Raw genomic sequence first — 26,298 nt, 5'->3', positions numbered from 1 at the left:
ACTTAAGAGACTTCACCCAATGGACCTACTTTACCAACCAGTCCTGAAAGGAAACCCTGCTTCGTCCCAAGGCATTGGTAGAAGAATGCTTCATAACTATGTTTCAAATAGTTGAAGAAATCTAGAATACACTCGTTGTAATATGTATAGGTAAATGAAAATGCCATCGCCGCAATCTTACAAAATCTTACATCCCCTACCTGGCAACATCACCCCTCAATCTCATCAACCTGCTCCATCCTCTTTCCGCGCCTCATCTTCACACCACCGCGGGCAGCCCAATATTGATCCAGCCTCTGCAGCACCTCCGCCTCATTATTATACGGCTGCAGCGCCGCCATCGCCTGCACCTTCTGCACAACTGCGTCCGCCTGGAACGCCGCCGCCGAGACCGGCACCGCCCTCCACCTCGCCTCCATCGGGTCCGCGAACGACGTCTCAGTATACCCCAAGTCCCCCAGCGCTGTCACATTAAACGCGGCCATCATCTCGTGGTCCTCGTGGATAAGATTGTGGCAGTGGAACATGTACACCCCGTCCCACGGCGCATAGTGCGCCTCCACGCGGACGACCTCCCCGGCATCCAGCCACACCACGTCCTTCAGCCCAGCAGCCTCGTACGCGAGCACAGGGCGCTTCGCCTTCGTGCGGCTGAGGATGCGGAAGTCGACGAGGTGCACGTGGACCGGGTGCGTCCAACCGCCGCCGCCGTTCTCGAACTCCCAGATCTCGACGGTGCCGCGCGGGACGCGGGCCAGCACGCGATTCGCCACGTCGCTGAAGCCGACGCCGTTGATCTGCCACTCGCCGTTGGACCTGTGGAACTTGAAGCGCCGGTCGACGCCGTCGCCCTGTCGCGGCGGGAAGGGCACGTCGCGGAGTCTGGCGGGAACGAGGGAGGTGTCTGCGGCGGCGGCGGACTTGCCCACGATGAAGCGCATCACTTGGTCCGTGAAGCCGTAGTCTGTGTCCTTGCCGACGTCTTTCTGGTTCAGCAGCGAGATGTTCTGCCCCGCGTATCCGGAAAAGTCGACGACGACTTCCCACCGTTCCGCCATGGACATGGTGAGGGTGCTTGTGGTGATCGGGCCAGTGAGCAGTCCGGCGTCAGATGCAATAACTTGAAACGAAATGTTGGCACCGCCGGTCTGGCGTCTGAAGTAGAGGATGAAGGAGCGCGAGACGGCGGCGTTGAGGAAGCGCAGACGGTACTTGCGCGGCTCGACCTTGAAGAAGGGCCACGGCTGGCCGTTGACATGGATCACGTCGCCCCAGAGGCTGTCGGTCTCGCCGGCGGGTGAGAAGAGGGAGCCGTCGGCATTGTACTGCTTTGAGGACAGGACGAGGGGGATGTCGTTGACGCCGTAGCCCGTTGGGAGGCCAAGCGCGTCCTCGGCGGGGTCTTGGACGATGTACGCGCCGGCCTGGCCAAAGTAGGCGTTGACTGCAGTCTGTGGCGGTGAGTTAGTTTAGCTCAAAGGTCAGTCAGAGAGAGCCTTACGATGTCCATGGCGTGGTCGTGGTACCACAGGAAGCGGGCACTTTGGCTATTGGGGTAATAGTAGTCCTTGTACTCTCCCGGCTGGATCCTGTCCTCAGCCCATCCGTCCCAAGGTGCCCTCTTCAGTAGTGTTAGTCTCAATGTTGAAGTTCAGTTGGGATTCGGGTCTACTTACCGAAGGGGATCCATGCAAATGGACGGCGCTTGGCAGTGTGGCTTTGTTGGTGAATCTCACGACCGTCTCGCGACCTCTGGGGACAAGGAACGTGGGGCCGGGTGAAAGTCCATCATAGCCAACGAGCGAAGCCGGTCCCTTGTTCGGGTAGACCTGCTGCTTGAAGGGCACAATGTCGACCTCATAGTAGTCAATCTGCTTGTTGGTGACCGGGTTGGTGATTGACCTACAAAATGTCAGAATTGGTCCACATCATTTGTCACCTCATCAGAAACTTACATCTTGGGCTGCTTCACCGGCGGGATGGGCAACGGGAACTGGTAAAAGAACCTGTACTCGGGACTCAGCCAGTCCTTCGCTGACGACCCTTCGAAAAGGGCCATCGCGGCTACGAGGTGAGAAACCCGGAAGAGCATTTTGGACGGGGTCGGTAAAGATCGAAGAGACGAGAGAAGTAGGACCTTGTTCGTCACAAAACAAAACTTCACTGGCGAACAACCAGAACATGTAATACGAGAGATGGCAATTGCGGATCTATATACGTCTGACGAGAGCCCCTTTCCCCCGCTGAGCCTCATCCAGATCCTCAGCAAGTTCGTATAACACCAATAATCACCCGAGTGGCGTTGCGTGTCTGTCTAGACTATTGCTGTTGTGCTCCCGGCCTCAGCAGTCCGAACGTGCATGCAAACGAAGAACATTCTGCGTGGTGGCTCAGACTGCAGCTTTTCTACAAGATGAGAGAATCTGGGCTTTTGTCGCTGGCTTTCGTTGGCGGTCGTCAGTGATCGGATGATCCCTTGGCAGTCAGCGCATCCTAAACCCAGCCGTTCCTGCAGAAACTGTGCATCCCCGCGAGGTTTAGGGTCAGTCTTGACCTCTCGGCGAGTCAAGCAATTGCCAAGTTTGGCACGAATAGATGCACGGCGAAGAAGCGACCCGAGAAGTCGGTTCAGCTGGCGTTGCACAGAAGCCGTGCATGCAGCTTTATTCTGGGCAGTGAATCATGATAATCGGCGCTAGAAGCAGATCACTCGGAAGATTTCTGGTAATGTGAAGCCACCGTCACCCTTGGCATTTTGTCAGTCGGCGTGGGATGGACAGGAGAATTGTTCAGTGCGCAGCTGCGCAAGGACTCTACGTCGATGCGGAGGAAGAATTTAGGTGCGGCTCGAGGGCTTCTTCGCTGGCCATCTTTTCGAAGCACCATCCAACCGGCTGCTGCCGCGGCAACATTGGCTGCCAAGACGCGCCGCCGGGGGCACGTTTGTTCCCCCACGGAGCTGGACTTCGGACTGCAGGTCTGAGCGCAGGGATCGAGGGGCCCCTATTCCTTTTGTGTTATCATTTCCCCTTCTGTTGGTATCTGGAAAACATGACGCTTGCCTGTACTGTTTGTTACATGGGCCGTTCACAACATCACTCGAAAATGGGTAAACACGGCTGTCCGCCGCGATATGAGCAGAGCCGGCTATGTTGCTATATTTTCTCAAACGCTCTTCTCCTACCGCGGGGATCATGAACCAAGAGCAGTGAAAAGAATTGAGATACGCAAAGTCAAATCTAACATACCGATACACTGACAGTTCATGTTTGTTTTGTCAATTTAAATAGCCTGGTTCATATGACATCTTCAGTGATAAAACCCTCCTGACATACTTTAGTGAGTTAGTGATCTAGCTAAGCTCTCATATCACCATTCATTTGGTTGCTATGATTGACAATAATACTGTACGAAATCAAGTTTCTCCGCATCAAGTCGACCTGGGGTAAGTAAGTGTAGCGCTATTGAGCTGCGTGATATGATATTGTTAATACAGGCTGTATTTTACAGCTTTTTGTACCCACCCCTGTTCCTTGTAATGGGGGCAGACGGGATTGCTTGTGGTTTGTTTGCCGTCGAACCAGAATGAAACTTCGGAATGTTCAGTGTCAGGAAACGTCATTGGCGGGCGCTGGCGAGGGAAGATCCCACCATCTACCTTCGGCAGTACCCGAGGCGTATGATAGTCCGTCAGCTTACTGTCAGTGCCTCGGTGTTCGTTATAGACTCCGAGTGAAATCATCAGACAGAAAGTTTGAAGCCAGGATGCCAGTAAATCCCCGTGTGGAGATTTTTGGGAGTTCTCCTGAATACCTGCTCTGCGGTCGACGGCGTGGCAGCCAGCGCGTCACGGAGAATGTTCGCCGGATGTCTCGCGAATCACACAGAATCTACCGATAAAATTGTAACCAGCTTCGGTGGGTCTGTAACATTGTTCCTTTTACCATTCTGGCTGGACTCCCCAGCGCCGGTGCGATTATTGACAGGGCTGGCGACCGTTGAACCTTTGCTGATATATGGGGTAAAACTTGGGCGTCAGGACATTGTACAAGATCATGATTGCAGACCCCCGGGTGTGGGCAACCGACTGAAGAATCATTTTCAAATGCTGAGTCATGGTGATTGCGTGCTCAGTTGCTGAAATGTTGTGCTTGTAGATTCGAGGGGTAGAAGCCAATGAGGTGCAACCAAAGGTTTTGTGATATAGTCACATCTCTATGCAACCGGAAGCAAGGGGTAAGTCTTAAAGGTAAATTTCATTTCATGAATCATTATAAAACCAACCGCAATGCTAGAATAATTACAAACGAGACCTAATTGCTACCTTTGATCCATCATTAACGCCCGCAGCCAGCTGATACAGAGGCTCTGCCGTCACAGTTGCCTTGATCCGGCGGCCAAAGTACTCAATCTCAACTCCGTCTCCCTCCTTAAGCGTACTCGGTAGATAGCTGTATGCAATCGGCTTGCCGATTGTGTACCCAAATGCTGTGTTGGTCACATAACCGACAGCCTTGCCGTCCAAGAACACCGGTTCCTTTCCAAGCACAACAGACTGACCGTCATCAACTGTGAGACAGCGTAGTCTCCTTGCCGGCGCAGACTGAGACAGCTTCTTGACAGCAGCATGGCCAACATAGCCCTGCTTGTTCGTGTCAATGGCAAAAGCGAGTCCTGCCTCGAACGGGTTGTTCTCCGTCGTGACATCGGAGCCGTAACTCCGGAACCCTGCCTCAAGCCGCAGGGCATTAAATGCACTGCGACCAGCCGCGATAACACCATGCGATCGGCCAGCTTGCCAAAGTGCATCCCAGAGACGTTGGCCATTCTCAGCGCTCGTGTAAATCTCCCATCCTGACTCTCCGACGAAGGACAGTCTAATCGCCAGCACCGGGATACCCGCAATGATGGCGGCCTTGACGTGGGAATCCGGCAGCGCCTTGTTGGTGAAGTCGTCTGAGCTGATGGCTGCCACGATGTCCGCCGAGCGAGGACCCCAGAGTCCAATGCCGCATGTTCCGCCGGTGACATCTCTCACTTGAGCCCACTTGCTCGGGTTCTTCTTGGCTTGCAGACGAGCTTCCCTCGCCAGGTATGCTTGGTCAGTAGGCCCGTTTACAGCAAGTTGGAAGACGTCCTGGAGCAGACGTGCTACGAAAATATCGCTCTTGACGCCACCCTGCTCGTCGAGAAGCAGGGTAAAAGTGACGCTGCCCGGCTTTTTAGAGACGTCGCTTGTTGTCACGCGCTGAAGCAGATCGACAGCTCCAGGGCCAGAGACTTCCACCCGACGGATGGGCGTCAAGTCGTACATCGCAGCCGCTGTGCGCGTCTTCCACGCTTCAGCAGCTGCGATCGGGGAGTAGTACCGCGCAGACCATGCATCGCGCTGCCTTGGCTTCCACTTGTCCGGCAACTGCTCAACAAGATCGGCGTTTGACTCGAACCACTGCGGTAGCTCCCAGCCGCCGGCTTCGAGGAAATAAGCACCAAGCTCGCGCTGGCGGGTGTGGAAAGGACTGACGCGCAGGTTGCGCGGGGAATCTTTTGGTTGAAGGGGATGCAAGACGTCGTAGACTTCGACAAAGTTTTGTTGGCAAGTCTCGTTGACGTAGGCGGGTGTAAGTTGAACCTGCTCGAAGCGGGAGATGTCGCACTCGGACAGGTCGATTTCTGCCCTGCCCGTGGTGAGAAGCTGGGCAACTGCGCGTGCGACACCGGCCGAATGTGTGACCCAAACTGCCTCTGCTACCCAGAAGCCCTCAAGATTGGGGGCTCTTCCGACGAGAGGTCCGCCGTCGGGAGTGAAGGACATGATGCCGTTGAAACCGTAAGCAATCTCCGTCTCGCCTAGAGCCGGGAGGATCTTCTTGGTCAAGTCCCACGCCGGCTTGAAGTCCTCAGGTGTGAAGTCCATCCGCGAGGGCATGTTGTCCTCGTTGACATGCTCCGGGGTCTCGCCCAGTGAAGCGGCGACCACGGGCAGAGGACGGTGGCCGTAAAAGCCGATGCCGTACGAGTCGCCATGTTCACGATAGTAAAGATCGCGGTCCTGGTGTCGCAAGATTGGTAGTCTGGCTCCGTTGGGCTCTGAGTTCTTCCCCTTCTGCGCGGGGACAGGGGTCGTCTTTGCGTATTGATGGCCGACGGGCAGCAGAGGGATGGGCAGGCCAATCATGGCTCCCACCTCGACTCCCCAAAAGCCAGCACACGACAAAACGATATCGGCGGGGATTGTGCCGTTCTTGGTGGTGATACCGGTGACATGGCCGTCCTTCTGCTCAATGCCGGTGACTGGGGTCCGGTCGAGGTACCGAACGCCGGCCTTCCGGGTGCGCTCAATCAGCAGCTGGACTGCGCGGGCGGCCAGGGCTAAGCCGTCGGTTGGAATGTGCAGGCCGCCGAGGACGATGTCTTTGTTCAAAAGTGGGTAGATCTGCTGGCACTCATCGGCGCTAAGAAGGTGTGCCTCAATGCCCCATGACGAGGCGTAGCCGTGTTTCCGCTTGAGATCCTCGAGTCTCTCTGGGGTTTCTGCCACCTCCAGGCCGCCCACCTGGTTGAAGCACTCGATTGATAGCAGCTTTTCCACCGTGTACTTGGCGAAATAACTCAAGGTTTTGGAGCCGTTGGTCTGAAATACGAGGCCGGGGGCGTGGGATGTTGAGCCCCCTGGCATGTCCAGCGGCCCCTGCTCGACCACGGTGATATTGCTCCATCCGCGCGAGACCAGCTCGTCGGCGATGTTAGTGCCAACGATGCCGGCTCCGATAATGACGACGCGCTGTGATGAAGCCATGGTCGGCACGTATCAGTGAAGTATCACGATACCGAATGAAGTTTGTGTGAAGAATGATGGAAGCCTTTCCTTCTTCAATGCACTCCATGCTCTACAAGTTGCACGATGACTTATAACAACCAGGTAGAGCTCACCACAGCTCTGTGTCCAAACCCCGCATCAGACTAGTTTGCATCATGTTCCGATAAGGTACTAGAAACCAACCCGGCTATTGATAGTAACTTCAAGACGTATCCCGGTCAACTCGACCTGGAGCGGTCACATGATCGGCTTAAGGAAACCGATGCCGACCGGTCTCGACGCGCGTGGCCAAGACTGCGCACCTTCAATACCACCACCTCATCGCCACGTAAACTTCATACACACCCGATTCGGCCGTGATACGGTCATTTTTCGCAAACAAAGATAGCCCGGATAGCCCCGGTACCGCGACATCTGTTTACCATACCCCCGGGTTCGGCGAGCGGAGAGCGGGCAATGGCTGGCGGGACAAGCAGGACGATCCCCTCTCAGATCACCCGGTTCCAAGCATTCGTTGGGCACTTATCAAGCATTCTTCTTCGGGTTGATGCAGTACATACTATGCAGTAGCGGCCCCTCGCTGTGGAGTGATGATAACGTGGGGCTCAGCAGCCCCCTCCCGATTCCCGGCTTATGCTTCTTCCACATACCCACACATCGAGATCACATTCTCGTCAACCAACCTCCGTTGTCGGAATTGGGAAACATCATGATGCCGCTGACACGCTGGACGAGTCCGATTGATCCGCGATCCAACCAGACCACCATGATTACTGATGTGATGAACCAGGATGCCGAGCCGACCGTCTCACACCCCAGCCAACCACCTCCTTCATGATGTTTATCATACGGTGGGAACGCCATGACACGAGGACACCAAGAAGAGACGATCAGATAAGGGAAAGTGTTGGCGGTGAGCGCAAACAAGTGCGGACCCTGAATTGTCAAGAGGAGGCTAAGGTAGGAGGGAGCGAAGCTAGCCGGCGCAGAAGAGAAACAAGTGGTTAGAGAGGATGGATGGCCGGTCATGGGGGAACGAGATGAACACCCGTTCTTACTAATTCCCAACTGCCGTTAAGCCGCTCGAGCAGCCCAGACGCCTCACTCCTGACCCTATCACTCAGAGTCCATTTCTCAGCCACGTCCGACCCCGGCTTAGCCCCAATGGGCCAAGAGTCCGACAGTGACACCTCAGTTGCAGATACCAGGCTGTGCGGGATGATCCCTGTTCACTCCGCATGATCCACCCTTGAGTCTGGACTCACAAGAGGCGCGCCGTTCCGTAACGGGCATTCTGTGCAGTAGGTGGGTTCCCCTCGGTGAGGGAATCATCATTATATTGCCTAATGGATACTCCGCCCTGACGATCCAATAGCGACATGATGCAACACAGTCTTCAAGACGTTTCGCAGCGGGTCCTGATGCCGTCAACCTTTTCCTAAACCATGTCTCTATCACATGCGGAGCAGTCCACCGTCGCCAAGATATGATCGGAAAACTGCAGTGGAACTTGAGCATCTTGTTCGTGTCGGCCGTCACGTAACCCCGAACACCGGCATGCAAAACAGGCAAGCATGTAAGCAATCCCCAATTTACCCTCTTGTCCTCTACCAAGACACCGTTGTGTACACGAAACGCCCCCCAAGCAGAAGAAAATGCAACGTTAGAACTGATTAAACATGATATTGTTGAAGTTGTCACCTTCCCACCACGCATTCCCGGGCTCCGACTGCAGATCAGGCAGTTCTCCGATGTTGATGAGTTGGGAAGAGTCTGCATACAGCCATGGTGTGGTGTTGAAGGTAAGGCTGTCAATTTGCTCGACGGATGGTGTGTCAAAGACATTTTGCCGAGAGGAAGAGTTGGCCGAAGACAGGTTGTGCTTATTGTTATTGAACTTGTTGTTGTTATCGCTCGGTTTGTAAGACAAGGTGGGCGCCTCTTGGCCTCCATCTGCAGTGTTGATTGTGATTTCGGGGGATGTTGCCACAATGATCTCGAGCGTCGAGTTCTCACTGGTGTCAACTGGTGGAAGTGCCGGTGTGAGAGAGGCGTCCAGGAGCCCTGCGGTGGGAATCTCTTGCGAGTCTGTTGTCGAGTTGAATTGCAAAATCTCCCACATGAGAGGGACGCTGAGGTAAATCTTGGAGGGCATCCAGTCTTCAACGTCCATGCCCTCTGAGCCGGCGGCAATGCGCGTCATTCTGTCAAGGTTGCGATCCTTCAACATGTGAGTGTTTGCATCTGCGGCTTTCATTGAGTGGAAAAACTTACCAAGGCATCGCAAGCAGCGGAACAAGGTATGAAACTCTTCAAAAACCTCCTGCACTTGGCGAAGTCGGTGTTGGACTTATGCTTCAACCTCGCAGCTGCAGCACAACAGTAATACAGATGTACTGTGGCTGCAATCGCCGCAACATGTCCAAAGAACGGATCTACCAGCGGCACCTGCTTGTCCACAACCATGTCTATCATACGAACGATCCAAGTGGCATGAAGCAGGGCTTGCTCAGATGATCTCCTCCAAAACGTATTAGGGATTCCCAGATTGGGATTGTGCTGTGCTCCGACAATGTAGAGAAACGGATGATTCAAGACGGTAGGGATTGCGTGGTATGTAAACTGTTCTTTCAACCAGCAGGCCCAGTAGTCCCGGTTCACCTTCAACTCGTCGATCTTGCGTTCGTAGAACTTGACCGAATCGTAACGGTGGCACATGGGGATGCGGTTCTCAGTCTCCATAAAGTCAGAGAGAACCTTGGCGTACATGGAGTCATGACGCCATGGCTCCTTCAGGATGTTATGGGAGCAGTCGGACACGTATTTCCTGACCTGGCTCCAAACCCATCCCAGACGGACACTCGTATTCCAGATTCCAGGCTCACTTGGTGTTGACGTTCCGAGGTTGTCTCGGGGCAACGGTGGCGCTTTGGTTTCTCCGTCCGTGTGGTTGACGCCTCCCGTAGAGTACGCCGGTCGCCATATGTCCGTTGGCACACTGAGCAGACCGTCTTGCCGGCCGTACGATTGCTCCAGCAACTGAAGACTCCAGAAAAGTCGTTTCTTGCGATCTGTCGTCGGATCATCTAAAAGATACACCGACTCTATGTCAAGCATAGCAGATCGACAGAGCTGAAGAGATAGGCCGAGGTGAAATTGGCCAAGGTGGACGTTTCCGTCTGTACCAGTTAGGAACGAGCACATATCACGTCAGCCAAGCATGAACATACCTATGAATGATGAATAAGAAAGAAGACAAAGGCTCTCGATGGTCGTGAGGTCTACTGTGCCGTTTGCTATCCTCAGCATGATCAAAGTCTTTGCATTATTACTGTACAGTTGCAAATGGTCGCGCTTATCGGAGAATCGTGAGGTCAGGGCGAGGATGCTGCTGGCTAGGTCTTCCGGGAGAGTCCTGTAGTCGCCAACCTCCTCACGCTCAAAGCACCAGATCGGCTGTCTGTGACAATACTTGAAGTACAGGTCAAGACCCGTCTCCATGTCATCGGGGTCGAACACGACCGCCGTTGACGAATTGTCAGACGGATAGCTGACGCTCTGCTTGCGCCCTGGAGGAGTTGCCGAGTAAGACTTCTCTGACGTGTCGGTGACCGCCTCGAGTGATTGCTGTCGTTGTCGCGGGCGCTGGTTCATCCTAGGAACCCGGTCAGATCGTCTGAACGTTTCATTTCGCGTGCGGTGTCGCAATACAAGCCGCCTCCACTGAGAAGGAGATCCAGTTTCTCTTCCAGGTGTTGCAGTCTCTCATCCTAGCAATGGTTAAGACGCGCGAACTTAAGCAGTGGGTGAGCGGCATCTCATTGACGTACCGATCGCCCGCTCTGGGACGGCCTCATCGCGGGATAAGAGCATGACTGCTGAAGCCGGACGCAGCTTGAGCATGCCGGCTTCTCCCCGGGACATCGCGTCTTCTTCCGTCTGCATCAGCCGTATCAGCGCCGGTCCGCCCGTGCGATAAGCCCAAAAGGGCACACAATCATGATAACAGACCTGCAAGTGAGGCAAGCATGGTGTGAGCGTCGTCTCCCCCGAGAACTGATGGAACTGGTGCCCTCCTCTGGCGGCGGCATATCGGCACTGGGAGGGTTCTCAGCCGGAAAAGACGACGTGAAGTCACTGAGCAACCCTGGAAGGTATGTGCTTCCAACTAAATAGTTGATCCCTTGCCACAAACCCCGCATGCATGGCGCTCCAATGGGTGGAGGAACCCCCCTCCTCACCCCTCACACCCCTTCCCATACACCTTTCCCTATACATCTAGGTACAAGGCTGGCCATGCGATAAGAAACGGCAAGTGCCACACTAAGCATGACGGAGATAGGACCAATCCGGGTCACGTGTCCGTTACGTAATGGAACACTAGCTGATCCGTGAACATGCGTCTGTGAGTTAGGTTCCTTGTTCTCAATTCATGACTCTATCATCATTCATACCTAGATTAGACTACGGTGGTGCGCACCCTTTCTATATCTTACCAACGCCGCGGCAAAACCCTTTTGTTCGCGATGCTCTACAACTTTGACACTGTGTCCAAGAGGTCGTTCATCTCTGAATTGGGATACTCGCAGTTGTCCGAAGAGTCCGGACGTTCCCTGTCCCACGCCCACCGTCCCTCGAGCTCCGGTTCCAGAGTGCCCTCAAGCATCTGGGTCACATACTTGCCAAGCACAGGGAAGAACTTGTAGCCGTGGAATGAGCCACAAGTTGCCACATACAGGCCCTTGGCACCCGAGTGAGGCGAGATGATAAAGTCCGAGCTGGTTGTGAAAGCATCCCTTCTCGTGTGTCAGCCAGTGGCGCGTCAGTCGGAAGTGTCTTACTTACCAGCAGATGCGGTGCTTGGTCATATTCCAGCCCTCGCTCTTCTTGCCATACCACAAGTTCCGTTGGTCAATGATGTCTTGCTTGAGTTGTCGAGAAACCTTCCATTGGGCATAGTCCTTTGCAGGTGGCGGCGCTGAGACCTTGCGCCCAGGCAACACTTCCCGTGTGTTCGAGAAGATCTTAGCTCCCCACCACTTGAGCTCCCTGTCCGCCGTGGGCGGGATGCTGCCAATGAAAGGCTTACCTGTGGCAGCGGTTAAGTGGTCGGTTCAGTCGCAAGGGATTTTGAGAGAGCGGTTAAGCTTACCGTGGACCGCCGTGTACCCCTGGAATCCAACAGGCATGTCTTTGTACTTTTTGTATTCTTCCTCCTCCAGCTGCGCCATACCCGTTGTGATGCCTGCTGCCAGAATCCTGTCTCCTGATGACAAGGCAGCGTTGCCACTTTTGGCTGCGCTCAACTCTAGCAACTTTGCGGTGTACGCTCCAGTGCAGAGAATCACGCGCGAGGCCGACAATGACTGGCCGTCTGCTGTTGTAAGTCCTGTGCAAGTTCCCTTGCTGTCGAAGTTCAGGGATGCAGTTTCAGCAACCACGTATTTGACGCCCAACTCAATGGACTTGCGGGTGACAGCCCTAAGAGCGTCTCCGGCCGCAGCCCAGCCACTTGCGCGATTCACCAGCACCTCTTTGGCACCTGTGTAATCGGCATCCTCAAAGAGGCCACCATACAGCTTCTTGGCCTCAGCAATGGGAAGCGCAATAATGTCATCTTTGCGACCAAGCTTGTGGTGGTGGCTGATGACATTTTGAGCGTAATCGCTACGGCAGATCCAGTAGACACCCGTCTGGTGGAAATAGGGCTTCCAGAGGGGATCATGTTTGAAAATGTCTTGTGCCTCCAAAGCTAGTTTGCAGTAAACAAAATCGTCGTAGTCGGCGCGGACCACCTTGTTCCAGTCCCAGGAAGCGGCCACACGCTCATCGGCGTCAAATGCATCCCTGTCGACCAGGGTGACCGATGCATCTGGGTACTTCTGGATAAGGTGATAGGCGGTTGATACGCCAAACACTCCCGCGCCAACAATGAGATATGATGGCTTGTCTGAGGACATGATGTGTGAAGGGGGAGGAGGTGATTGGTGGAAGGAGGGAAAGGATTTAGAGGAGGGTTTCTTCGCAACTGAGCAGAGACGGTCTCGGCGGCAGCAAGTCAACGAGACGGTAATGGGAGACGGCAGAAGATAAGTTCAAATGATGCACCGATGATCTCGTATCTTCTCGTGGACGGAACGGACACGATGGCCTGCTCATCGGTGCATCGTGGGTGGTTCCCCGCGTACAAGTATGGCAAACGCCCCGGAAAGGGTCCCGATGTCGGCTGCTCTTCCGCACGTTGCCGATCACGTGACGCCCGAAGCCGTCTAGATGGGTGTTCTTCCTCTTTCCAAGGGCACGCGACAGTGAATGGGGCGAGCGAGTGGCTCGGAGACTCTAAAAACAAACTGGCGCTTCGATAACGATATCAGACAAAGGCTGAACTGTTTCGTCCTGAATCTTGGTGCCCAAACATCGGAGCCCTGCACAGGGAACCCCACCCCGACAGCTGAATCGTGATAAGAATGGACCCATGCCACGTATCAGATAGTCTCTAATTCCTCCCCTGTACCCAATGCCATTAACCTTTTTGCCATGCAGCACAAGACGGGACCACGCCTGGCCGCGTGTTCTAGAACAGATAGGACCCCTAATGTGCCTCGTGTGCCGTGTGCCGGTGTGACAGCTTCTTCCATGGACATGGATGCAACCTCGACGCAAGAGATCGCCGTTATCGTTCAATAGGTTTTGGGCGGTGACTGACGGTTGACGAATGGCGACAACCGTCTAGCCCAGCTAGGTCGATAAGACGCTGATCAGCAAGTGTGGCGCCAACCAGTGCAACCAATGGGCGGAACATAGTTATCTAGCTATCCAATAATAGCAATCCCTCGCAACATGTTTGGTTCGGTGGCAGTTGATAGGAGAGTTTCCCAACTGCTGCCAAGTGCAAGGGGTCCTTTCGATAAGCGTTATGGAGTGGGAGCCGTCCAAACACCAAAACCCAGAAAAGTCACCGTCCGTGATGTCGCGAACCAGACCGTGAACACCGGCGGCAATTCTAATGCTGGCCCGTCCAACGGCCAACCCATGGCTCCAGGAACCGACATTGAGCAGGAGCTTGACTCATCGTCAACGAGCAACCTCCACACGTGCATGAAGACCTGGTCCAACGCTGCGCGGTCTGGAGTCTGTTTTCCGACAACACGACAGCTTTTCGAAACTTCATCTCGAAATCGAATGGACAAGATAATGTCACGATGATCTCAAGAAACCATTGGCGTTGTCACACGTCACTACAAGGTGTATGCGCCGGTGAACGGAAGATGTCGAGAATCATCACCAAATTAGGTAATATTTGACGCTAGTTCAGGCTCAAGGTATGTGCGCCACATGCATTGGACAGCTTCAGACAGTGATGACCAGATCAAGTGATGATCGTGTAGGATTTTCTGGGGTAAACAGAACGCCATCCAAGCGCTCCAGCGCCGCCCGGACCGGACTGGTGTCTCCGCACGCCTCCGCGCCCAGGGCGTCCGATAAGCAAAAGCGGCCAAGACGAACAGGGTGGCCGGTCATGTGATCGGCTTCAGCACCGCGGAGTCAGCCACTCGATAGTATTCAGCCTCCAAATCGTGATAGCCCCCTTCGGTGTAGCGAAACTGAATACCGCGCCCAAGTGATCGGTGGTGGCCCGGGGGCGGCGGCGACGGTGCGAGAGTCAGAGTTTGGATGGATAAGGGGTGAGACAATGACTCTCGACGGGCGTGCTTATCTTAAGTATATAGAAGGACCGTCGTCTCCGAGATGGATGAGATTGATAACCAGCAATACAATACAAAGCAGAGTTTACAACACTAGCAGCTTCATCATCTGAAGTTCGCAACTCCTAATTCCTTCAATCCTGCTTATCAGAGTCACCTGATTTACTCTTTCGCACAAATCGACACTTACAATGTCATTCCTGAAGAACTACATCGGCTTCGGTGGGGCTGCTGCACCTGCCCAGGATGAGAAGAACGCTGTCAGGGCCCTTCCCGCTTCCTGGTACACATCCCAGGAGATGTACGAGCTTGAGCGTCGCGCCATCTTCTCCAGGAAATGGCTCCTCATTACCCACAAGGCCAGAGTCCCTAAGCCGGGAGACTGGATCAAGTACAACGTTGCCGGCTACTCTTTCATCGTTGTTCAGGACCGCAAGGGCAAGATCAATGCGTTCCACAACATTTGCAGGCACCGCGCCTTCCCTGTTGTGACCGAGGATGGCGGCAACAGCTTCATGTTCTCTTGCAAGTATCATGGCTGGTCATACGGTCTCAGCGGCAACCTGGCCAAGGCCCCTGGCTACCAAGACCTTGATGGCTTCGACAAGTCCAAGAACGGTCTCTTCCCTATTCATGTTCACATTGACCGCAATGGCTTCGTCTGGGTGAACCTCGATGCCAACGAGCAGCCCGAGGTTGCTTGGAACGACGACTTCTACGGCATCGACGAGCAGGAGAGATTCCAGCACTACAACTTTGACGACTACGTCTTTGACCACCAATGGGAGATGGAGGGCGACTACAACTGGAAGATCCTTGCCGACAACTACAACGAGTGCTACCACTGCAAGGTGGCCCACCCCGACATTCCTTCCATTGCCGACCTCAACTCTTACTACGTCAACACCAAGGACGCCTACATCCAGCACTTCGGCCAGCCCACACCAGAGCAGATTGAGAAGGGCTTCCGTGTAGCTGCCACCTACTTCTGGCCCAATGCTTCCATGAATGTCTCGTAAGTAAACCCTGGTATTCAGCAGCAGCAGCAGCAGCAGCAGATGCTAACAGACCCACAGCCCTCACTTCTTCTTCATCCAGCGCTTCGTCCCAAGCGGACCTGGCAAGTCAGCCATGAGGTACGAAGTCTTCCGCAACAAGAACTCCAGCGACGAGGACTTCACCGTCATCAGCGACATGTACAAGCGCATCATGTCCGAGGACAAGTACCTTTGCGACAACGCCCAGAAGAACATCAACGCTGGCGTGTTTGTCAATGGCGAGATGCACCCGACCATGGAGAAGGGCCCTCTATTCTTCCAGTCGAAGGTCCGTGAGAACCTCACAGCACACTTCAAGAAGGAGCAGGCTCTCGGCGCCCAGATCTGGCCCGCCCAGCAACAAGTTCCCAAGACCGCCACAGCAAGCCAAGAAGACACCAACTTCTGCTCGGCCGTCGACTGCTGCAGGAACAAGAGCAAAATGGAGGAGAAGAAACCACTATGCTTGGACGAGGCGATTGCTTTCTAATAGGGGATGAATGGGATGTTTAGAATGATTAGAGATGTGGGCATTTTATGAGGCATAGGATAGCATGGCATGTTATGATTGATTACATAGGCGATATTGTTGTTTTGGAACTTCATGAGGGGGCCATCAATTGGTCGAATACGACCGTTTCTGATGAAAACTTGGTTCTAGCAGTTCATGAATGTCGATGACCGTTTTGTGAATGCTCGTAAATCAGTAGTGTTGACAAATCAGAAATTCCACAAATCTTGAATAAGAATAGAAGGGGTCTTTCCGAGGCCGAACTCAAAGAGCACATGCCGTCGCAGGCCAATGAGAAGTGTAGTTTGCTCGGCGCTGAGTCTTTTCGCCGAAAAATACAATACACGCTTTCTCCAACTTTTGGCCCGTGATCTCAGAATCTCGGGATATCGCAATCTCACCGAAGTAGATAAATCATTATCCCCAGGGCGACGCTGTCTTTCGTCGCTCAATCTCACATATCGATTCTGAAGAAGGGCCAGCCGAGGTCAAACATCTTCAATCAGCGCTAACTCAATCCATGTCGTCGTAAGAGCACACACGTTCGTTTTTAGGGTGGCTCGTGCTTTTAATTGAGTTCGCCAGCTTGAAACATCAAGTTTCTTCAATACCACCATCCCGTGGACACGAATCACGGACTTTTGCTGGGAGCCGACGACGAAAGTTTTACGCTTCAGCCACCTTAGTTCTAGACCTTTCTCCGTACTCGGTGCTGCGATGATGACGACTCAGCAACCTACTGCCTTCCGAGGTCCAGCATCTCTCCAGGCTGCAAGCCGAATATTTGCATGGAGCATTCGGCGTTATGGCACAGGTGAGCCTTTCCCACGACATACAGACTTGCGCGCTGGGACCGAGTGATGATTTTCTGACGCAAACAGAATCAGAAACTTCCCGACGCGGAACCAAATTGCGGCTGATGCCTTTGGGCGGCTCCGTGACCTTCGGCCAAGGATCAACGGACGGAAATGGATACCGGTGCAAACTCCGAGAACTGCTGATGGCTGACGGATTCAAGGTTGACATGGTTGGCTCCCGGAAAGTGGGGGCGCTGGGCAGTGCTCACGAGGGATGGCGTGGGTTCCGCGTCGACCAGATCGATCAGAAAGCCAGGAAATCCGTGCCGGTGCACATGCCAAATGTCTTCACGGTCAATGCCGGATCAAACGACTGCCTTCAAGACTTTGAGGTTGATCGAATCGGAGATCGAATGGACCGACTAATGGACTATTTATGGGCAGCGGCTCCGCGAGCAACGATCATCCTGTCAACTCTGCTTGTCAACGCGGACGAAAGAACAGAGAGGCGAATCCTCAAAGCGAACGATCGATTCCAGATTCTAGCCCAGCAGAAAATTTCGGAGCACCGGAGGCTAGTCTTAGCGGATATGCACGGTTCAGACGGACCTAGGCTCGATGAGTTGGTCGATGGAACGCACCCAAACGATGAGGGATACGGGAAGATGGCAACCATTTGGCACCGAGCTATCAGAGAGGCCGTGCAGAAGGGGTTCATCTGAAGACAGCATGAGAATGATTGCGGGAAGAGTCCGACTTTATTTCATTGATCCTCCGCCATGAATGCCTCTCCCGGTCATTGTCCACATGATCTTGTTCATCACTGGGCAGTGTCGACACCGGGCGCCCACAGAAACCCCAGCGCCCCCTTTTTAGCGCTACTGCAACATTGATGAAATGCCGTTGCGGCCGTCAGGGGGGCTTCCAAGGACCAATTGTCGAGTCGTGGGATCCCTGACGTCTCCACGCGGTGTTACGCAACACCAACAGTAGCTTGAAAGCGACATTTCCATATTTCGCTTAGGCCAACGGCCTCTTGCCGAGCACTGGCTCAACGGCAAACAAATGTCTCACAAAAAGCAACTTTTTCGTGTTTTCTCGAAGTGAAGGAAGCTGAACTCGAAGATTGGCCTTGAAGCAAACGGCCACGAGTGGCCAGAAGCCTCTATGGCTGTGTGGTGGGCCCATCCCCGCAGCTTTGCATGCAACTGCGGACGGGAATATCACGAATTCCAAGTTCGCGGGTGCATTCCGGCGACAGCAGCGGGCCTCCGGACCACTTATGTGGCGATCTAAATGAAACGGAGTAGTAGCCAAAGCGGGCAGAGAGGCCTGCTGTAACCTGTTTCCAAGCAAGATTTTCGATTATTAAAACTCCTGAGTGTTTACCATGCCATCCATGTCTCCCGTTTCTTGACTCTTTCTTGTCGCCGCCTTGGTCTTTTCTGCGTTTCTGCAAGTCATTCCTTTGATCAACTGCCTTCCACTCTTTTAAGTTTAAACCAGCGACGATCAGCTCGACCATCGATATCATCACTCGACTTCCGCTCGTTTAACCCGCAAAACCTAATAACCTAAAAAACAAAACCTCATTCACAATGGAAGCCGCCGTCCTCGCAACCCCGACCGTGCCCGTGTCGCCCATGACGATCACCCCGATCCCGACCGCGGCCGGTCTCGAGCTCCGCGACAAGCAGGTCGCGACGACCGTAGCTCTCACGACGACCTTCACCCCGCCCGCTCACTGCACCGAGAACCACCTGACGATGCTTGTCGGCGCGCTGGAGAAGATCTGGATCAACGAGCCTGTGCCCCTTCCCAACTCGACCATCACATCATGCTACCCTACGGAATGGGTCAACGGATACTCCTCCGTCATGTCAAAGTCCAGCTCCATGGCACCCGTCATGAGCCCTCTGGTCTGCCCCAGCGGATGGAACACTGTTAGCAGCACCTGGTCAAGCGGCTACATCGCCTGCTGCGCTGAGTACGTCTGATTTCGGTCCTGAATGTTGATCTGAGCACTATGCTAATAAACTGGAATCAGTGGCTTCACCTTTGCTGCTCCCACCAAGACCGCCGACCGCGACCGTCCTGCCTACGGCGGAACCTGCTACAGCAACTTCGACCTCAGCCAGACCGCCACCGTCACCGTCTACAACCCCGTCGAGCTCTCCACCACCATCGCATGGGTCGCGACTACGACCCCAGCCCAGGCCTACAACCACCCCATCGAAGGTTTCGCCATGGACTACACACCGACAACATCGGCTGCCACGGCTCAAGAGTCAAGCGCCGGCACCCAGAACTCCGACGAGAACTCCGCGCCGAGGTCAGGCGGCAACTCCAAGGCGGCCATCGTCATTGGAGTCCTGCTCGCGAGCCTGATGGCGTGGTAATTGCCCGACCTTGATGAGCGGCCAGCCAAGATGTTACGACTTAATCTTTAATCTTCTACCAAGCACATCTTTACACATATACTTTACGACTTCGCTTCAAAACAGCTAGGGCTCATTCATGTTGCGACCGGCAGCCTGCCGCATGACACGAGTATGGATGTTCGTCTGTCGGGACAGGCCTCTTTGGGAATGACGGGTGCCTGGCTTTCACTGCACTGGGGATATAACAGCGGACCAAGGTTTTAAGTGCTTTGGCAATTGTCATGAAAATCTTCATAAGGGATAGGGCGTCATCGAGCTTTTTGACCACTACGCATCCGACATGCCTTTACGCGTGATTAGCATGAAATTAGTGAAGCCTCAGACGTGAACTAGAACGCCAACTTTGACCTAAGGTTGTAGAACCCAGCTAAAAAGCAGGCTTGTATTTGGTAATCACCATCGTTTCGATCGATTCGAGTAGCCAAGATTTGTGGATGGGATACGTTGTCTTGGCAGGCCGTCACGATAGCTTCATGGACGTCTCGGTCGCCCGTGTCCACCACATACGACCATACCCATTGGAAAACTCGGGATCCCGTCCGCTCTCCCTTAGATAAACCAATGAGGGCTGGAGTAGTAGTCGGGTCGGTGACGACCGGCGAATGCCCGGTGTTGTATGTCTTTTTGCTTGTGTTTTGCTTGAATGAACTGGAAGGCTACTGCTAGTCTGGGCTACGCCCATCCATGACGCATTGTGAGTATGCGTAACTGCAGCTCTTGGACCTAATGGGTACCGTTTCGAGGCGTCTGTGTTTTTACAAATGTGAGTCTCTAAGTGCTGACGGCCAGACTCTTTTGAGATCACAGTAATGGCGGACGTGAGACTATTCCCAAAAACGCGCCAGTACACCATGGCATCAAGATATGGGCCCCAAGTCCCTCAGCGATGTTTGGAGTATGAGAATGCAAGTCTCAGATCAATTGAGATATAATTTCTTTTCAGCTCGTTGATTCAAAAGAGCAAGCGTTCATGCGGCTTATGCATGCCCTTGCCCAGATCAACTAATAGTGCTCTCTTCTTGGTTAGCTCAACGAATCCTACGGGACGGGCCGTGAGAATTGCGAATTTCCCGAGCTGTGGCTTTTATCGCCCCTCGTTCCCACTCACCCAGCGGACTTCCGCTATCAATGGATCTTGATACGAGGTTATCGGCCTATTATGAATACAGGGGCGGATATGGTGATTGCTACTATGTAACGAATCATCAGCAATCTTCAGCCCCAGATTTGGCCGCCACACGCGATCCTTTGCGTTGCTACCAGAGTCGGCCCAAGGACTACCAAGTTACCTGCAGCATCATGGGAAGACACCGTTCAAACCTACAACGTGGTTGTCGATGCCACATGCTGAATATGGGATGACGAGCCCCGTGTTTCGGTCAACCTTTGGGATGCTGCAAATCATTCTTCACAGGCGAGTGGTGTGTTTAGTCAAAATAATTAGAAATTGGGGTAACTTTGAATTATTATTGCCTAGGTATACATCGACAGGTCCCAGACCTCTCACGAATTACAAGTTTTCCAGCGCCCATTCAGCGACCAAACAGACTGTCCCGCACTCCTCAATTTTCAAATCTAGCAGCCTCAGAAATCAAGTCGAATCCAACAGGCAACCCTCACTCAGTGGCCATGGTAGCTGCCGCCATGTGCGAGCTTCGACTGTTGCGACCGTTTGTGGTCCGCAGAGGCTACCGAGTGGAAGGAGGCATCGGACCTCTGGCAATTAATTCCGCATTGGTGTTTGTCTTCCTTTATGTGATTCAACTCGTGGTTGATATAATCTTGCTTCGTGTTGTGCACTCCCCTCTCAGCTCTCGACAGTCCATGGTTGTTACCGCCATTATGACGATCGTAAGTGACGGGACCAGTGTGGTGATCATACGTAGTGGGGTGGTAGCCGTTGCCGACGCTGTGGTGATCATACGTGTTAGGATGGTAGCCGCCATTGTTGTGATGGTCGTAGTAGCCATTGCGTTCCCGAGCTTCTCGAGACAGCCGCGAGTCCTTGGACGCCACCGACTGATATGAGTTGATAGACCTGTGACAGTTCACACCGCAGTCATGGGTCTGTTGCTTGACGAGGTTGTCGCGGTACTTCCAGTCGTCGGCGGGTGTATTGTGTTCACCTCTTGAAGCGCGAGAGGACCTCGTGTAGCCGTTGTAGTCGTGGTGGTCATACGTTGTTGGATGGTGGTCGTATGTGTTTGGGCTGTGTCCAGCCACGTTCCTCTGGACGGTTGTGAGGTCATACTTTGGATACTTAGGAACGTCCTTCTTGTTGCGGTAGTCGTATTGGAAGTCATGGCCGTCGTAGATTCCCTTGTTAGCGCGGTTGGCACGCGAGACGCGTGATTGGTATGAGTTGATGGATCGGTGGCAGTCTACCCCACAATCGTTGGCATGAAGCTTTCTGAGGTTGTCTTGGTACTTCCACTCGTCTGCTGGTCCCAGAGGGGGTCGATAATCAGGATCGACCCAGTCGGCAGAGGTGTCGCCTCTTGCTTGGATGCGGGGTTCTTCGTTTCCCTGTGCCACGCCTTCTGCTGAGTCGACGGCTTCAACCATGGTCTCACTCCTGGCCTTGATCTTGGTCTCTAGCCCGACAGCGTCGAAGACTGGCTCAGACCTGGGCTTGATGTTTGTTTCCGGCTCAGCGACGTCCAAGACTGGTTCAGAGCGGGCCTCAATATTTGGCTCCTGCTCAATCATATCGTGCATGGCTTCACTTCGGCGCTGGATGTATGGCTCCGGTGCGGGCTCCACAAAGTCGACAACCTCCTCGCTCCTGGGCTGGATGTATGGCTCGGGGGCCGGGTTCACAAAGTCGACGGATTCCCCACTCCTGGCTTCAATCTGCGGCTCTGAATCCGTGAGGTCCATGTTGCTTTCGCTCCGGGCTTGGATGCGTGGCTTTGTATCAATGAAGTCATCGACAGACTCCTCATTCCTGGCGTTGATGATTGGCTCTGAGTCCATGAAGTTCATTGCGTCCTCACTTCTGGCATTGAGGGTAGACGCCACGTCGACCTTGTCAACGGTGATGCCGCTCCTGGCTTCGATGGGTTCAGCGTCCATGGATTCGACTGAAGTCTCGTCCTTGAAAGCATGAACAGGGGGGTGAAAGAAGCCCGGAGGCAGCGCGACGGGTATTGCAGAGACGCTGGCTGTGAGGCCAACTAGAATGAAGGTGCTTAGGAAACGCATATTGAGAGTGTGCTTGTGTGTGGTATTCAAGAAAATGTGAGTTGAAGTGAGCTGGGTGAAGTTTGACTGAGGTGGCGATGAGAGAATCAGGCCGTGGTGTGGTGCTAGTCATTGACCAGTCAAATTGGCTCGAGGAATGAGATTATGAGAGACGAACGTGGGCAGAAACACTTCAAGCTTTATACCCGTGCGAAGCGAACAACAACGAACCATTTCCACATGCTTTTCTGATCCATTTGAACGAGAACCTGAGGGGAACGCACGAAACAACTCCGCAGTCGGGAAGAGGATCTCATGATCACTCCCGCTCTCACTCACCGGCCTCCTCGGGATGTGAGACGAGGAATGCGCTGCTTGAAAAATGTATCGTAATCGTGAGTCAACCTTTGAGAATCCTAGCAGGGACTTTGAGTTGAGCTAGATGAAGAAAATTCAGGTTTTGACTTCTGGGAGCTGTTGAAAATCCTTATGCGAAAAATGCGGCAACTGAGAAGATCGACGATGACTACATGCTGGGTATAGGGACCAAACCGAGTTGACCTCGGTCTGGATGCGGTCTAGGGTAAGGGGCATCCAGGCACCAACTTGGTCATTGTGAGTTGGCAAGCTTCGGGTATACGCAAGCGTCTTTTGTATTTTGACCTGCTGTGCATGCTGCGCATAATACTAACAAGCTTACTTAACATTAAAGCACAGGGCGAAAATAGTCCGCCCCTCACTGTAGCGGTGAAGCTAAGTAAAGTCAAATAATACTGTTTTGCGAAGAACGCGATGTAGTCGGCGACTTGGGCTAGGGATTTGTTGGGTAGAAATGCATGGTGCAAAGCTTAGAACATGCTATCAGGTCCACGTCGTGAAGGTGAGCTCATCCTTGCTCGCTGCGGTTCGAATCCCGTCGACTAGTTGCCATAGTATATCGCATTCTCTAACCTCGCAGAATACCGGAGAACTTTCCAAGTGTGCCGAGTGGAATCCAAGGAGATCAACTCTCAGCTTTCCGATTTAGTTCAGGTGTGGAAAGAAGTCGGACATGCAGTAATGAGCTCAAAGACTGGACGACTTTCGACTAATGGGAGCAGCATCGTTTAGCTGCATTCTCGTTGCCGCTCAGAATGCTCAGCTATCTGATCCGAAGTGCGATGTTTCAGGTCAGATGTCGTTCGTCAATGACATTCCGTCGTTGTTGAGTTGACATGCTGACGGGGATCCGGGATAATGGAACCTCTGCAGATCATATAGGTGAAGCGAAAGCTTCCTACACGTGGGTTGCATCCTCGTTCAACCGCAGAGCCTCGGTGACCGAGACGGCCTCCATGTTCCACCCAGACCCAAATGAGGTTTGCCTGCCGGCTGGCATGTGTCGTGCAGCCGTTTGAGAAGCGTGTAGTTGAGCAGCCTTTGGAGCGAATGAGTCGATCGACTGAATAGTGATGTGATTGCTTATGGTTGGTAACTTGCCGTGACTCTAGTAAACAACTGCATCGGAATAGTCAAATTTCAGGGACAGCTCCGTAGGAAAGTTTTTGAAGCTAGGACGTGAGCTTTAGAAACAACATGCAACATCCCGGAGAATAGTAGAAATGGTGTCGATCATACTGGACCTTCCCGAGAACACTGACTTCCGAAAGGAGTCTTGGCACATAGCACCAGCTCCGTCGGAAGAGGGGTGTTGGGCGGGCTCGACTTGACAAACTCGAGAGCACCTGATTCTTCGGACGGTCTCGACAGCGAGGGACCCCGCGTTGCCCCTCACCCAGCAGAAAATGGGAAAGGTTTCGCGAAAGGAGAGAACCGCTCGGGGGAGATGCCGAAGGTGGAGCCGATGAGGGTGCGCGTTCGACAACCGCGGGGCAGGGGGCATGCTTGGGAAGCGAAGTTGGAACTAGAGCTCCAGAGGATGATAGTCGTCATAGGTTCTTGAGAGAAAGAACCCGACGAGTTGGGCAGATTTCCAATCGAGGTCGCTCGGAGATTAAAATGGCGTCCAGGTGCTAGGGAGTCGGTGGGCAGCAAACTCTAACCTTGCTGCTTCTGTGGGATGAAGGAGCTGGAGACGCGTGTACAGCCAAAGATTACTCGCGTTGGGAAGGCGGATATCCACGAACCTGACTTGGGTCAAGTCCGCGGATAGACGAGATGGCGGCAGACCCGGAACGCCCTCCTGCAGACAACACTGCCGAGAACGAGATTGAGCTTGATGCCCCTGACGATCCGCTTGAGTCCGCGTAATAGCCAAGACGTTTGTGTTCCCGCGCGATCAAGCGCTTGGTCAAGCATCATTTCCACGCGGCCAAGCGACGTCTCCAAGCTGCCAAGTTTGCTTGGCTTAATGCTTTCGAGATGATGCAGATTTACTACAAAAGCGACGCCAGACCTCCTGTCACGGAATCGAGGAAACACCATCCTCTACACATCTTCTCGACGGAACGAGACATCGCAAACAAAATACGCTCTCGTTGATGTTACTCAGCGTAGGACAACACTCATGGCTCAACAGAGGCCGCCCTTGCAGGACACGTCGACCATTCGAACTTTGTACGATCCCGATCGAAGCTTCCTCGCCGTCGGTCGAACTCTGCTTGGTTCTGTAGTCAAATCACCCCACGTAATTACCACAACTTCGTGGCCGCTAGCAAGCGGGCGCACTACGGGAGTAAATTCTCGCTTTCCGGCCGCCGGCAAGACGATGTCCAAACCGAGAGCGGAACAAATTGCGATCTCGACGATTGCGATAGCGAGTAATTTTCCGACTCTATTTCTGCATCCCCCTCGTGTTGGTTAGCCATGGCGGAAGAGCCGGGAGAATTGTCCCTCTTCGTCCCATGTATTGGAGGCCCAATATGGCCGTGCCAGCTGTCATGGGGTTCAGGAGCTTACGCACTGACTTGAACAACCCCTCAGGATCAATCATGCCTCGGTCAGCCTGGCAAGGATGGAGCTTCTCTTTTCTCGTCGTCGGAACCCGCTCCGGTGTGCCTTGGTTTGAGCTCTTGCTCAGACGGGCATGATGTGCATTGCTTAGGCCCGGCAATACCTTCCAGTCTCGACCGACCACTTTACTTATTTGCTGGGGACAAGCAGTGACCGTCGTTGAAACCCCTTATTGGGCGGGCTTGAAACTTCTTTGGAATTTGCTAGAGAGAAGAGTCGGCATCTCTATCAGCGTGGCATCTCTATCAGCGTGGCCTGGCTGGATTGCCACGGCCGCATGCCCTGCAACTCAGTTGCATGCGATGCGATACGCCGTATCCATACCACCTGTTATCTAGCGTACGCTGATGGCTAGCGGAATCACTGGAACTTTCCGAAGCTCGTAATTCGCTAGAGGTCGTCTGATTCTTTTCCCCTTCAAACTTTCTGGTAAGAAAGGCACGGATTGCAGCTTTTGCTTTTGTGTTGCTTCCTATTCCCTGTGATCTTCTGTATGGGTAGGAATTTTCCAACCATGTGCCGGATTGTAGCACTTTCCACCTGCAAGAGATCACGGATCGACATCGTGAAGAAAAACTTGTTCCTTCCCTTTTGGGCCATGCTGCCGCTCTTTTGTTTTCTTCCCTATTCCACGTTGCCGCTCCTACTACATCAGAGTTGATTCTAGGGGCGGTTTAGCTTACATCGAGTCAGTTTTCCGTCGGGAAGTTTTAACGTACATGCATAGCGAGTGGGCCATCATAGCGAGCGGGCCACTTCCAAATACCCTCCGGCCATTTGTGTAAGTAAGTTAAGCCACATCGTACGAAATTAATTGGAACTACTCATCAGCCTCTTCTTCAGAGGTCTCC

The 26,298-nt window shown here is 53.5% G+C and overlaps 7 protein-coding genes across 7 annotated transcripts; 2 read left to right on the top strand and 5 right to left on the bottom strand.

Moving 5' to 3' along the window:
- Nucleotides 1-209: 209 nt before the first annotated feature.
- Nucleotides 210-2,059, bottom strand: COL26b_011718 (uncharacterized protein; the record flags this gene model as incomplete). Its single annotated transcript, XM_053184379.1, has 4 exons — nt 210-1,451; nt 1,502-1,621; nt 1,677-1,902; nt 1,956-2,059. The coding sequence occupies 4 exons, from the start codon at nt 2,057-2,059 to the stop codon at nt 210-212; spliced, it is 1,692 nt and encodes a 563-aa protein (XP_053031653.1).
- Nucleotides 2,060-4,300: 2,241 nt separating this feature from the next.
- On the bottom strand, nt 4,301-6,799 carry COL26b_011717 (uncharacterized protein; the record flags this gene model as incomplete). The annotated part of the gene is made up of 1 exon (XM_053184378.1): nt 4,301-6,799. One exon carries the CDS (start codon nt 6,797-6,799, stop codon nt 4,301-4,303), a length of 2,499 nt encoding a protein of 832 aa, XP_053031652.1.
- Nucleotides 6,800-8,483: 1,684 nt separating this feature from the next.
- COL26b_011716 (uncharacterized protein) lies at nt 8,484-10,474 on the bottom strand (the record flags this gene model as incomplete). Its single annotated transcript, XM_053184377.1, has 3 exons — nt 8,484-9,041; nt 9,095-9,891; nt 10,051-10,474. The coding sequence occupies 3 exons, from the start codon at nt 10,472-10,474 to the stop codon at nt 8,484-8,486; spliced, it is 1,779 nt and encodes a 592-aa protein (XP_053031651.1).
- An 877-nt stretch (nt 10,475-11,351) lies between these two features.
- On the bottom strand, nt 11,352-12,780 carry COL26b_011715 (uncharacterized protein; the record flags this gene model as incomplete). The annotated part of the gene is made up of 3 exons (XM_053184376.1): nt 11,352-11,616; nt 11,666-11,909; nt 11,973-12,780. The coding sequence occupies 3 exons, from the start codon at nt 12,778-12,780 to the stop codon at nt 11,352-11,354; spliced, it is 1,317 nt and encodes a 438-aa protein (XP_053031650.1).
- A 1,937-nt stretch (nt 12,781-14,717) lies between these two features.
- COL26b_011714 (uncharacterized protein) lies at nt 14,718-16,053 on the top strand (the record flags this gene model as incomplete). The annotated part of the gene is made up of 2 exons (XM_053184375.1): nt 14,718-15,541; nt 15,603-16,053. 2 exons carry the CDS (start codon nt 14,718-14,720, stop codon nt 16,051-16,053), a joined length of 1,275 nt encoding a protein of 424 aa, XP_053031649.1.
- Nucleotides 16,054-18,469: 2,416 nt separating this feature from the next.
- Nucleotides 18,470-19,270, top strand: COL26b_011713 (uncharacterized protein; the record flags this gene model as incomplete). The annotated part of the gene is made up of 2 exons (XM_053184374.1): nt 18,470-18,858; nt 18,919-19,270. 2 exons carry the CDS (start codon nt 18,470-18,472, stop codon nt 19,268-19,270), a joined length of 741 nt encoding a protein of 246 aa, XP_053031648.1.
- A 1,662-nt stretch (nt 19,271-20,932) lies between these two features.
- COL26b_011712 (uncharacterized protein) lies at nt 20,933-22,516 on the bottom strand (the record flags this gene model as incomplete). Its single annotated transcript, XM_053184373.1, has 3 exons — nt 20,933-21,938; nt 21,971-21,978; nt 22,076-22,516. The coding sequence occupies 3 exons, from the start codon at nt 22,514-22,516 to the stop codon at nt 20,933-20,935; spliced, it is 1,455 nt and encodes a 484-aa protein (XP_053031647.1).
- Between the last annotated feature and the right edge of the window lie 3,782 nt (nt 22,517-26,298).

Source organism: Colletotrichum chrysophilum (assembly GCF_026319265.1).
Source record: "Colletotrichum chrysophilum strain AFK26 chromosome Unknown scaffold_149, whole genome shotgun sequence".
Classification (NCBI taxonomy): Eukaryota; Fungi; Ascomycota; class Sordariomycetes; order Glomerellales; family Glomerellaceae; genus Colletotrichum; species Colletotrichum chrysophilum.
The sequence above is the reverse complement of the archived record's forward strand: the minus strand, read 5'-3'. Positions and strand labels throughout refer to the sequence as shown.